A 13,840-nucleotide genomic window follows, 5' to 3' on the forward strand; every position below is an offset into this window, starting at 1 on the left:
TGACGGTGTTCAGCAGCAGTCAGTAGAAGACAAGAATGACTGTGGCAGTTACTATGCTACTAAGAAAAGTAATAAAGTCAGGTTTTCAAAAAAAAAGAGGGAGAGGGAAAGAAAGAAATGCAAGAGTGTCAATTTATAACCCAGTTTTTCTCCGAGAGGTGGGTAGACTGTGTGAGATTATCAACCATTCAGCATAGTTAGCTTAGCTACAGACTGTTTGCCTCCATTTCACTAGCATCTAATGAATTAAGGAAAAAAAATATGAAGATATTCATATATTTAACGTGTCCCTGTACCTTTTACCACTTAACAGGTGAGTCAGTCAGCAGCAGCTCTAACCCACGTCCCTCCTGATCCGTCCTCTCCTAAGTCAAATTAAAGCTGCAGTATGTAACTTTTATAAAAATGTATAGATTTTTTTCACATATTTGTTAAAACTGTCATTATGTTGTGACAGTATGGTATGAGAGATGTGAAAAATCTATTTCCTCTGCTTTCTCAAAGTGTTAGAAACAACCAGTTAGTGGCAGGAGAGTTTTAGTGCTGTCAATCACAATCTCATGTAGCTGCTCATCCTTCCTCCCCTCATTCTGTGCTATGCTGCAGCTAGCGCAGTCTGTTGTAAATGCTTAGTCTAGTTAGCATAGCTACCAGTGACGGCAGATAAACGATTTTCCTGTAAGGATAAGTTGTTTTTTTACCATTTAGCAGTGAGTGAATGAAGTTGATTGACAGCACTAAGACCTTCCTCCTGGTTCTGATTGGTTGTTTTGGTCAGAACGTTGCATTACTTTAGCCAGCAATAGTAGTTCAGGGAGCAGGTGGAGGAGAGTGATTGTTTTCACAGATTATCTGTCTCATAACAAACTGTCACGATACAGTGACAGTTTTAACAAATATGGAGAAAACATATTTTTTATTAAAGTTATATATTGCAGTTTGAATAAAATGCAACTACATAGCATTTTTTTGAGAAGTCTGGATTGCTTTATGTATATTTTGCATGTTGCCTATGACTGTTGTTTGTGGGGAAAGACATTTCAGTAATCTAAAACTAATAGAAAAAATTTAAGCAACCTACTTGCATACTGTATGTGGACTGTTGGATGTAAAATTCCTGAGCAGTAAATATTGTTCTAGTTATCAGTATTGGACCAAAGAAAGCAAGGCAGTTGCAAGCCTTTAAAATTGTGACACTTTTGATGGGTCAGATAGACTCAAGATATTGTAATAGCAGCTGCGTGGGGGGCCCCAATTAAATTTTTTGTCAGGGGGCCCAAGATTCCTGGCAGTGCCCCTGTTTAGCGCACACACCCTCGCATGTCACCAATAAAGCTAGCTTAACTCGCGCGCCATGTTTTCTCGACACAGATCTCACTCACCAGAAAAATAAATGGCAAATTAGTAGTATCTTGCCTATCATTAGTAGTATTTTGGCTACTTTCATTTTCATTAAAGTAGCCAAAATGTTGCTACACAAAATATTTAAATGGAATGAATGCTTCTTTGGTGCAAATGCAACAATGCCAGTCAACTGCATCTTTATTAGCCTAATCTGTAAACACAACTGGTGCAATCTATCCTAGTGCAATGTACCAATCCAATCCAGCTTTATTTCGTCCATTCATCCATTTTCATTTTCCTGACAGGTCACCAGTCTGTTGCAGGGCAATACAGAAACAGACAGGACAAACAACCATACACACACATACACACCCACACACACCCACACACACACACTCACTAAGGAGAATTTAGAGAAACCAATTAACCGAGCAGAAAGACCCCAGGCCGAGAACTGCACCCAATACCTTCTTGCTGCAAGGCAACAGTGCTACCAATTGCGCCACTGTGCAGTCCTCCAGCTTTATTCAAGCAAAAATATATTATCATATTAGCCATGTAATAAAAGACTAATAAAATAAGCAGAAGCTAATATTAACATCTCAATATGTCAAAAAAAAATTAGTTTTAAGAAGGGATTTAAAATTATACAATGGTGTAGCCTGTCTGATGCACCGGTGCCATCAATAAAAAAAAACTGTCCCTCAACATGATGCTAACACCACTATGCTTGACACATGATATGTCCATTATAATTACAGGTGATTTAGATTCGTTGAGTTCAGTATTAATCTTTGACTCTACTTTATTGCACTGTTCATACTTGATGTCTGACAAAAATCCCAAAGAGGGTTTTGTGTTTCAATATTAGAAATGCCATTTAAAAAGCTTCCCTTGTGCTTTTCCTGTTTGCTACAGTTCAAGGGAAAGAAGGGAGCCAGTATCAATGGAGTGGCTTCCAAACAGAAGGCTGAGCCAAAGAGTCAGGCCAAGAAGAATGGAGTCAGTGGGTTGGCATCTGTGAAACGCAACAACTCCAGTAAGTGTTGTCTCTGAATTCTCCTGTGGAGCATAAGGAACTCATGTTTTTTGTGTGTGTGGCTCCGTTGATCAGTCCCTCCAGTTTTTTGTGGAAATTTATGCAAAATCAAAAGTATCCCTATTTTGCACTAATGTACAGCAGAGGATTAGGGATACTAAAAACAGGAGAAAAAAATAGTTCTGATGTTAATCTCTGAATTTTTATTCTTTCTCCTTCTATGTCAAAATCCAAATAAATAAGTCAAGTATTTTTGTTGGCCTATGAAAATAGTGATATTACTGTTTCCTCCTCGTTAAAGGATTTGTAAACCTGAACTTTATCTACACTGAAAGTATGTCCAAAATTTATTTGGTAGAATTGAATTTTAGGACTAGATTTGTCTGATGGTGCTTACAGAATTTAAATAATTCTATTTCTGAGGAAAAAAGTCAGAATTCCTTTTGTTCCAGTGGCTCTAATCCTCTTCCATACTAATGTGTAATTGTGAGTTTATAGCAAATTTTTCCAAAAATTGTTAAAAACATTGACTTTAAGTGACTAACTCCCACATGAAGGTAGCTGTATTTATTACTTTTACCACTCTGCTGCTTCAGCCTTACTTGATATCGAGTTATTGATATAGCCAGTAAGAAAAATCGAGCTATTTAAGTCCTTTAAAGAATACAAATGTTTGTGTGTGTCCAATCTACCTGCTTGTTATGTTTCTATCACCTTTTTTGAAGAAGTTTAAGTACAAAAAATGTTGCAACGCTTCTTGCAAATATTTCTAACGTAGCAACACAAAATCAATCATATCTATCACAAAAATCATAAAAAACCATTTTGAAATCCTGGATGGACTGACTGATGATTCTAGCAGAGCAATTTGTAAAACTCACAAAAAGTTATCCCAACATGTGTGATGGACTCCAGGAAGACTTGAGTCTAGGATAGAAACTAAAAGATGGGAAGGTGGGTTCAGAGGTTTTTGTGTTCGATGTGTGATTGAGAGCGTTTGTAACCTCCTGTAACTCTGCAGAATGTACTTAAAGTAACTCTTCAATTTCCCCTCCAAACGATTTGAGAACACCAGCCTTCTTTCCAAACTCGGCTCTCTGGTTGCCATCACTCAGGTTTGCAGGAATGCAGGGCTTAGCTTTACTAATTAAGGAAGACTGATTCCTGTGGCTGGATTGCTGTGTGGCTGACATCATGCAGCCTTCTCACTGTCTACTTTATTAGATGCTTTAACAGCCAGACTTTGTTGTGTAGATGCAGAGCAGTGCAAGTACGGCAAAAACCGTGTCGAGGCAGATGCCAAGCGGCTGCAGGCCAAAGAGGAGGAGCTGATGAAAAAGAAACAGGAGATCAGGAACCATCTGAACCAGTTGAAGAAGGAGAGGAGAGACCTGCGCACTGCCGTGGAGGGGGCTGCAGGTAGGAAATCAGCCAAGAAGAAGGCTCATTTTAGCGGGATTTTCCAAAACTAGTAATTGTTTTTTCCGGAAATGCCAGGCAAACGTTCACATGCATCTCTGCTGGAGCGCTTGAAGAAGGTGGAAGACGAGTGCAAGCTGAAGGAGGAAGAGAGAGTGAACCTGGAGCTGGAGGCAACAGAGGTCAAGGAGAGTCTGAAGAAAGCTCTGAGCGGAGGAGTGACCCTGGGCCTCACCATTGAACCCAAAGCTGCCTCCTCAGACCTGCAGGTTGGAACTCCACCTCTGTTTCCTCACTGATGGTTGGCTGAGGTGGCAGCTTAATTTTCTGTTTTTCTCCCCTTAACAGTCTCCAGCCATGCTGCGGAGAACACAGGAGTCTTCTCACTTCTCCAGCTGCGACACCAGCGACACAGAGTCCTGTACACTGCCAGTCAACAGCGCATCGCTACTGCGCCGGCAGCAGAGTAGCCAGAAGCCATCAACGGTCAGAGGACATGTGCTGAGGAAGGCCAAGGTCAGAGTTCACTCTGCTGACTGATGTCACTGCTCATCTTACTGTACCTCCATTTGAGGAAATAGTTTTTCCTCAAACTATTTAGTTTGAGGAAAAAGACTGGAATAAGCAACATAAAGTAACCTGAAGTACTTAAAATTCTTCACTTTACAGACCTGTCCATGACACCAGAAATGTTATTTGTAAGATTGGCCCAAAAGAAATAATTAACCAAACTAATTACGTCATGTTATTATTTATTTCTGCTTTCACTTATATGTAATACACGCACATACACACACACACACACCCCCACACCCCTACACGCCCGCACACATACACGTACACCCCCGCACACACACACATATAGATTCAGACTATATAGACACATTGTCCACATAGACATAAAATAGAACAGACATAATACACAACAACACAAAAACCTATAAAAGACTTTCATATCAATGTTTCCACAAAGACGACTGGTGTTGTAGTGCACTGACAGAAGGATGTGACAACATTACAAAAAAACTGTTCTTGGAGCTGCACAAACAACACAAACTTATATATTAAATTTCTCAAGAGTGCCTGGAAAGTCCAGACGTGCGTTACAAAATGTCTCACTTGCTCTACTGTACCTGGGTTTTTTAAGCAGAATTCTCATGGCCATAAGCAACTTTAAACTTCTGCATGCTATTGCTATTTTAAATTTCTACCACAAAGGGGCTGTATACAGGGATGTTCAGTAAGCTTTGATTAAACTTACCTTTATCTTGTTTGTGCACATATTTTTTTGGTTCTTCACAGATACTAGACTGAAACTCAAACACATACAAAACAATGCTTCCAAGTTGTTATAGAGTGTGCTTTTGTTTCACAGGAATGGGAGCAGAAGAGCGGCTCATAAACCTCTGAAGTCTTCACATCGACCCTGCTTCCACTCCTTTCTGCTGCAGAAATTGTGTATATATTTATTTAAGACTGCTCATACAGACAGAGTGTGTGCCCAGTAAGACACAGGGATATCATTATCACCAGCTAAAACAAGAGACAATGTTTTATACACCATACATATCACTACACAGCTTTTTAGCATGATTAGTGTGCCAAGTGATCCCATCAAGAGCAGCCACATTTCTTACTAAAAAATTCTGATGCAGTTTTAAAGAAACAAAACTAAGTATTTATTTGTATATTTTAAAGGAAATACTGACTTTCCCATTTTTTATTTATGCTGAATATTTTTAAGGGTTTTTTGTTGGGGTTTTTTCTTGTTGTTTTTTTTTTTAAATTTGTGACTCTTGACAAGCAAATTTTTTTTTTGAATTCGTGGAGCTGTGTCAATCAGGGTCACAACAGAAGAACACATGAGATAACAATGAAACTTCCTTACAGAGCATAAAAAAAGAAACTGAATTACTTCTTGCTGTCACAACACTAAAGATTGGAAGACCTTTGACTGGAGGTGCATTACCATTAGTTTTACAACACAGAAGGGGCAGAAAATTGGGTAAAAAGCATAATAGAATTTTGGGTTCACTTACTTTTCTTCAACAACAATTTCGAAACAAATCTGCCTCAATTTTGAGTAAACTTGAAAAAACTAGCATGTCTAGAAAAGGCTGAGGTGATGCGCAATGCCTGGAGAGATAGTTTTACAAGCACTTATCACAGCATCCAACAGTAGCTGCATTTCCATTATCCAGGAAATTGTGCAAACTGAAATTACGAAAATAAATATGCTTAATAGAAGCATGCCGATTTTTAAAAAGCTCATGTTTTTCAATAGTTTTTGCTTTACGGTAAGATGGTTTTTTGGCCATATTGAAATAGTTGTATCTTGCAGAACTGCAATGGAAAACTTTTGTCGCATCATATGAGTCAATTTAACAACAGTCTTATGTTGCCACTGGCAAAAAAAATGACACAAGTGGTAGGAGGATGATAGTCTATTTGTTTTTTTTTTGGACAATGTTCAGCTGGCTTCACCAGAGCTCTCACAGCATCACACAGTCCATAAATACTTGTGTGTCATTCAAATGTGTTGAATCCATAGCTCTTCTGTGAAATTGCCAAGTACAATTTCCCAAAAATATTGCAGACGCAGCTGTTCCCAGGTGTAAGGGGTTTGTCGCTCCGATGACTGAATAAGACGCCAAGGTCTACTCTAATGGCCGATAGACGAGTGCTAGCACCATGTCTGAAATATGAATATATTTTATGTTGTTGTATACATCTGTCACTGCCGTGATTTTTTTTAATGATTTATCTTGTGAACAAGCTTATTCACTTGTGATTTTAATTTCATGTCTTGTTTAATGAGAACATTGCATTTGAGAAATTATTAGCAGAATATGGAGAAAGATTTGGTACATTTGTAATGGAAACACAACTAGTTAATGTGATGCTAAAAGACATGCACGCTTGAAAAATATAAAAATTTGCAAGTTTGCAGTTGGAGCTATAAACATTGCTGCAAGCTTGCATTGCTAGCAATAAAAAGTAGAGAAAAACAAGAGCCCAACTGGAAGTAATTACCGGCTCTACTTCTCTACTCACTTTTTCAAAGAGTCCTTGAACTGTTCTCCCATACACTTTACATATAACTGGTATGTTTTTTATGCAAAGATCAATGTCTTTAGCTACTTAACTATGTCTGTTTGGGTTACTTCTTCTAATTTGTCTAATTTGATACAGGTACCCCTTGGCAGTCAACAACTATCACGGATCAGCTGTACTGATAGTACAGTACAGCTGATCCAATTGTTGTAAATGTAATATTAGCAGCATGCAACGTAATTCAGTAGGTCCATGTGGTCAGATGCTAAAATGATATGGACTCTCTGGTAACTGCCTGTAATGCCACCACTAATGCTCTTTAGTAACTATTCTTCATGGACCAGCCTTTTACAAACTGATGATTTCCTAATATATGTGTAATGGGAAAGATTCCATCTCAGTTTTTTACTATTTGCTTTGACCAAACTTGGCTTTTTGATGAGATTGTATTCTAGGGAGGCTGGGCTACATGGAGTGGTCAAAATGTTCATTCTTTGTGTTAATTATCAAAAACATTGAAAATAACTCCTTTACCTGAAATAGCCCAGAGATATGGTAAAACCACAATGGTCAGGTGGATCCAGGTGGAAAAGCAGTCAATCAATCAAATTTTATTTGTATAGCACATTTCAGCAGCAAGGCATTTCAAAGTGCTTTACATCATATCAAACACAGAAACACAATGCAATGTAGAATCAACAATCAAAACACAGCATTAAGTCAGGTTCTATCAATAAATTTGTAATTGATTACGTTTCAAATACAATCCTAAAAAGGGGGGTTTTAGTTGAGATTTAAAGGAAGTCAGTGTTTCAGCTGTTTTACAGTTTTCTGGAAGTTTGTTCAACATTTGTGGTACATAGATGCTGAAAGCTGCTTCTCCTCGTTTGGTTCTGGTTCTGGGGATGCAGAGCAGACCAGAACCAGAACCTGAGAGGTCTGGAAGGTTGATACAACAACAGCAGATCTTTAATGTATTGTGGTGCTAAGCCGTTCAGTGATTTGTAAACTAACAACAGTATTTTAAAGTCTATTCTTTGAGCTACAGGGAGCCGGTGTAGGGACTTTAAAACTGGTGTTATGTGCTCTATCTTCCTGGTTTTAGTGAGGACGCGAGCAGCAGCATTCTGGATCGCCTGCAGCTGTTTAATTGATTTGTTGGACAGACCTGTGAAGACGCTGTTGCAATAATCAATACGACTGAAGATAAACGCATGGATGAGTTTCTCTAGATCTGACTGAGACATTAGTCTTTTAATCCTGGAAATGTTCTTCAGGTGATAGAAGGCCGACTTTGTGACTGTCTTTATGTGGCTCTGGAGGTTCAGGTCAGAGTCCATCACTACTCCCAGGTTTCGGGCCTGATCGCTGGTTTTCAGTTGTAATAACTGAAGCTGTGCATTGACTCTAGATTGTTCCTCTTTAGGTCCAAAAATAATAACTTCAGTTTTGTTTCTGTTCAACTGGAGAAAGTTTTGGCACATCCACACATTTATCTGTTCTAAGCATCTGTTCAGTGATTGGATGGGCTCTGAGTCACCTGGTGACATCGTAATGTAGAGCTGTGTGTCATCTGCATAGTTATGGTAGCTAATATTATTTCCTGTTATAACCTGAGCTAGTGGGAGCATATAAATATTGAATAAGAGGCGTCCTAGGATTGAACATTGGGGTACCCCACATGTGACCTTTGACCTCTTTGATGAAAAGTTTCCAATTGAAACAAAGAAATCCCTGTCCTTTATGTAGGATTCAAACCAGTTAAGCACTGGACCGGAGAGTTCGACCCAACTCTCCAGTCGATTCAGTAATATGTCATGGTCAACAGTGTCAAAAGCTGCACTGAGGTCCAACAGAACCAGCACTGTGGTTCTCCCACAGTCTGTATTTATATGGATGTCATTGAACACTTTTACGAGGGCAGTCTCTGTGCTGTGGTGAGCACGAAAACCAGACTGGAAGGAGTCAAAGCGGTTGGTTATAGTTAGGAAGCTAGTTAATTGTTTACACACAGCTTTTTCAATAACTTTGCTGATGAATGGGAGGTTGGAGATCGGCCTGTAATTCTGCATTAGTGATTTGTCCAGATTGTTCTTTTTTATAAGTGGTTTGATTACTGCTGTTTTCAAAGCCTGGGGGGAAACCCCTGATGAGAGCGATGAGTTTACTATTTGGATCAGATCAGTAACAATAACAGGCAGAACTTTCTTAAAGAAATGTGAGGGTAAAACATCCAGACAGCAGGAATGTGAACTTAGTTGACTTATAATTTCCTGTAGGGTTTTATAATTAAGTAGTTGAAATTGGGTCATTTTTCCTTTATTTGTTTTGTTTGGGTACAGCATTGGTACTGACTTTATAGTGGATGTACAGATTAATCCTCTGATTTTTTAAATTTTCTCTGCAAAGAATCTGGAAAACTGGTTGCAAGCGGCATTTGTTTGAAATTCAGGTGGTAGCATAATAGGAGGGTTTGTGATTCTGTCAACTGTTGCAAATAAAGCTCGAGCATTGTTAATGTTTTTGTTTATGACATCTTCAAAGAAAGCCTCTCTTGCATGTTTTAGTGTTAAATTATAGTTACGTAGTCTTTCTTTATAGATGTCACAATGAACGTGGAGTTGAGTTTTACGCCATTTTCGTTCTGCCCTACGGCAGAGTTGTCTTGCAGATCTGTTTGTGCATTTCTCCATGGAGATTTCTTTTTACCAGACACAACCTTCATTTTAATTACAGCAATGGAATCAATAATATCTGAAACTTTAGACTGAAAATCATTTACCAACTTATCTACGTCATTACAGCTTAAGGGTGAGGAAGAAGAGTAGATTTGATTAAATGTTTCTGCTGTGTTTTCTGTGAGAGAACGTTTTGTGATGGTTGCTGTTTGTCCAAGTGGGTTAAAAGATAAAGAACTTTCAAAGATAACAGGAAGTGATCTGACAGGGCGACATCAGTTACAGAGAGATTGGAAATATTCACACCCTTACTGATAACCAGGTCCAGTGTGTCCTTTAGTGTGTGTTGCTTGTTTGACATGTTGTGTTGGACCAAAAGTCTCTAAAATGTTAGCGAGCTTTTATGCCCCTCTGTCTTGGGGGTTGACAATATGAATGTTGAAATCACCAACAATAATCAATCATGAGAGATAGAAGCTCATTCAAGTCAGTAAAGAAATTTTCCACATATGTTGGTGTTTTGTATAAAGTTAGTGTCAAAGTTCGTTTGTGGCCTTTAACCTCAATTCCAAGATACTCAAAAGAGGTGAAGTGACCCAAGGAAATTTTACTACTATTTATGGTATTCTTAAATATTGAAGCCACGCCTCCTCCTTTTTTGTGTTTTCTATTCTCACTGAAGAAATTGTAGTTTGGAGGCGCAGATTTAATTAGTACGATCGATTCATTATTATCATTCAACCATGTTTCTGTCAGAAACATAACATCGATATTATGCTCAGTGATGAAATCATTAATTAATAGAGCTTTAGCACAGAGAGATCTGGTATTTAAAAGAGCTAGTTTAAGTGACTTGGAGGCCAAGAGTTCTTCAGTCTGAGGTTCCTTTAGGCAGGGAAACAGTTTAACGTTTGAAGTACTTCCGCTGTATTTTATATTTCTGTTTCTTGTAAATTTTCTTGTAGTGATCCGGACAGGTAATGTCCTGTTCTGCAGTGCCGGGGGGCCAGACACATTCTGGAGCAAGAAGGGTGTAAAGATAAAGTCTGGACCCCGGCCTCAGACCTCAGAAACGCAGAGTGATGGATCCTCTGGGAAGTTAGAGTCAGGTGGCTTAAATGAAGTGAGGTCTGCTATGTGAGCGCTAAGGAGAGACGTGCCGAAGCGAACCTGTTGATTCATTCCATCTGTAAATTTAAGAAACTCTGGTCCAGAAGACATTTCTCCATGTGTATCTTGTGAATCCTGTGAATGAGTGGGTGAGCAGAGAGGGAAGGGAGAAGGAGGAAGGGAACCAGTCGCTCCGTCTCCAGTTGATGTATCAGCTTGTTTTTGTTCCTGATAAGCAGAGGGTTTCATCCTAGTCAGACATCCTTGAGCCTGTTCTTCTGAAGCGATGATCACGTTGTTGTCCTTGTTGATAAAATGAAAAAGGTTTGCAGTGAGTAGCTTTATCCCATGTTTATTAAGATTGCGTCCGGCTCTTCCAAAAAGGTGAAAGCGCTGCCAATAGATCCAGAGGTTATCGATGAAGGTCACTGAGCTGGCAGAGCAGGTTTTTATCAGCCATTTGTTTATCATGTCCAGCCTGGAGTGTTTTTCGTCTCCCCATTGAGGTGATGGAATTGGACCGCTGAGAAATAACTTCATTTTTAACTTTCCCATAGTGTTCAGAAGAATATTAAAGTCCTTTTTCAGAATCTCAGATTTCTGTTTTGCCAGATCGTTGGCTCCAACATGCACAACTAAGGACTCAATATCTGGCTGATCAGTGGTTAGAGAGAGAACTTTACGAGTTAAATCAGATACAGTGTCACCAGGAAAAGAAATCACTCTTGTTTTCATGGGATTGCAAACGTGACTGATTCCATTTACTGCCTCATCTCCAACAATAAGCACTTTTGGCATACCTTTCGTTTTCCTGGTGGTCGCTTTGTCCTTTGGGGCTTTGGGGGGTGGATGTGTTAGACTCGCCTCATTGTTGATGTTTGAAGGTGAGGTTTCACTCAGAGGCTCAGGCAGGAGTACAGAAAATCTGTTTTTCAGTGGGATTCCCACAGAGTCAGAATGTTTTGAGGCCTGGGCTGGTCGCTTTGTCCTTGGGAGCGGGGTCAGTGGAGCCGTTTTGGTTGCAGTTGCTTGTTTGTTTTTCTTTGGTGGAGCAGGTGTTGAGGTTGAAGGTGGGTTTCGGCTCAGAGTCGGTCATGCTGATTCGTCCAGGTGAGGGGTTCTCCCTGTCAGTCGCCTCATCGGATCTGCAGTGTGAGACTTTTGCTTTGGCTTGGCACCCAGAGCGTTCCAGGGTGAGCTGCTTGATGTGGGGCGTACGACCTCTCTGTTGATTAGAGGAAGAGTTGTCTGATTTCCACAGTTAGCGTTGATTTCAAAGTTCACCTCCAACTGTTTGATCTTAATTTCTATAGACTGATGTCGTTGTATAATACTGCTAATGTCCTTGGGGTCAGCCGGAGGCATTTTGCCCTGGTTCAACTTGGAGATGAGGAAAAATAAGGTAAAAATAAAAGTAAGAAAATTCCCCAGTTCTTAGGTTTGTAGTAATCCAGTTTTGGTGTCGAAAATGTAAATATAACTACAGTATAAAAACTGTCACTTTAAAAAAATCACTCACAGGCAAAGTTATCAGTAAGGACGGGAGAGAGCAGGATAAGCTGTTCCTCCTTCAGCTGCCACAAACAAACTCGGTCGGTAAATCCATGTTTAATGCTGAGTAGAACAGAGTCTGAAGTGAAACCAGACCAAAACAGATCCTTAGTTATCTGCTTCAGGAGAAACTTTCACATGATTCATTTTTTTCAGCTTTTATTCACGTGGATACTAAGCCTTCTAACAGAGGAACTCTGCTTGCTTGATGTTACAGTATGCGTTGATGGATGGCAGCCATGTTGCGTGTGTCGGAACAGGAAGAATCAAGCAGAGCTGCTTTCAGATCTGAAAACTGGTCAGATTTCCCCCTGTTCATCGTGTGTCCAGATTTCTATGAGCCACATCCAAAAGCAACAGCACACAGAGTCAAACACAGACTGACTTCCTTCCTCACTCTCTTGCATTCATAGTGACTTATGTCAGAATGAAATGGTGAATTTGCTGCTACTGACTTTACTGCCTCTCGGGTGCTGTAGAGAAACTTCAGTTGGTGCATCCACACAGTTCAGCTCTACAAAAATACACAAGAAAATAGTGTTTTTTCCAAGTACCTGGTTCCTTCAAAATGTGTGTTTTGCATAACAAATGGTTTGTTATAAAGATATTGATAAGCGAGTCATCAAAGGTCTGGCAGGCACCCTAAAATACTCTGCTTAAACAGAAATGGTGTCAGTGGTTTCCAAATCCAAATCCAAAGGTTGCAGCCCCCATTGGTAACCATAGAAAAGGAGGCAGTTTCTGATTGTTTTATTTTATTTTGCACTTTAATGTATTTATTAAAATATGATAAGAACAGAAAAATACTTTTGCAGCACAAAGAGTGCACAAACCACACCATTTGTGTGAGAATTGGACAACATGAAGAGACCTGGTTTGACCTTTAACACTGATCCATAAAAGGTTTTTTGATGTCATTAAAATTATAGCAGCATAAGTATCTCTAACATAAAGACGGCAGCATATAGGGACTTTAATCTTTAACTAGTAGGTCGGGTTCTCCAGTGGGAACCAATGGAAATCTGTGGGGAAGGGTTGATGTAGGAGGTAGATTGGAAGTGTGGGGGATAAGTTGATGGAGTCTAGATTTATCCATCAGTGTGTTTTTGCAGCACCTTATGCATTTTCTTTTTTGTTGTATATCTCAGACAGTCTCCAACTCGGTGATACATGCTTGTACATAAGAGAGTAAACACCCCCTGACCATCACACGTGACTTTGTGTTTTATTCTTTATAACCACACCCCCATACATCAACCACAGCATGACACTGCATGACAATAACTGGTAGTAAAGTAATCATGTTGCCCTAAATGCACTTATTTAGAGCAGAGTGAGAGACTGGTGTCACTGGGAATATTCATACTCTCTGAACTTTTCAATCATAAACTTTAATTTTGAAGGGATTAGGTATTACACAATTGATGTAATGCTTATATGCACTTAAAAATTGAACGGGTCAGTGGCAACCCCAATACCATAGGATGGTTAATCAATTCTCTTTGTCGTTTACTCTGACATACATAATGAGACAGGACGCCATGTGAACAAACATTTCATTTTTATTCGTCTCTATCTGGTCGCAATAATATAACATCGCCGTCACAGTACTACCGGCGACACCATGTTAGTAAATTATTTCTCA

General features: G+C 39.4%; 1 protein-coding gene across 3 annotated transcripts in view; it reads left to right on the forward strand.

Moving 5' to 3' along the window:
- afap1 (actin filament associated protein 1) overlaps positions 1-7,244 on the forward strand; it is a 103,261-nt gene extending 96,017 nt beyond the window's left edge. For all 3 annotated transcript variants that reach the window (XM_032583207.1, XM_032583205.1, XM_032583206.1), the window contains 5 exons: positions 2,263-2,383; positions 3,638-3,802; positions 3,881-4,071; positions 4,151-4,318; positions 5,178-7,244. In XM_032583207.1, the coding sequence (XP_032439098.1) occupies positions 2,263-2,383; positions 3,638-3,802; positions 3,881-4,071; positions 4,151-4,318; positions 5,178-5,204 (672 nt within the window). In that variant the 3' untranslated portion in view covers positions 5,205-7,244. The remainder of the gene's footprint in view (positions 1-2,262; positions 2,384-3,637; positions 3,803-3,880; positions 4,072-4,150; positions 4,319-5,177) is intronic.
- The last annotated feature ends 6,596 nt before the right edge of the window (positions 7,245-13,840 follow it).

This window comes from Xiphophorus hellerii, chromosome 14, assembly GCF_003331165.1.
Source record: "Xiphophorus hellerii strain 12219 chromosome 14, Xiphophorus_hellerii-4.1, whole genome shotgun sequence".
Lineage (NCBI taxonomy): Eukaryota > Metazoa > Chordata > Actinopteri > Cyprinodontiformes > Poeciliidae > Xiphophorus > Xiphophorus hellerii.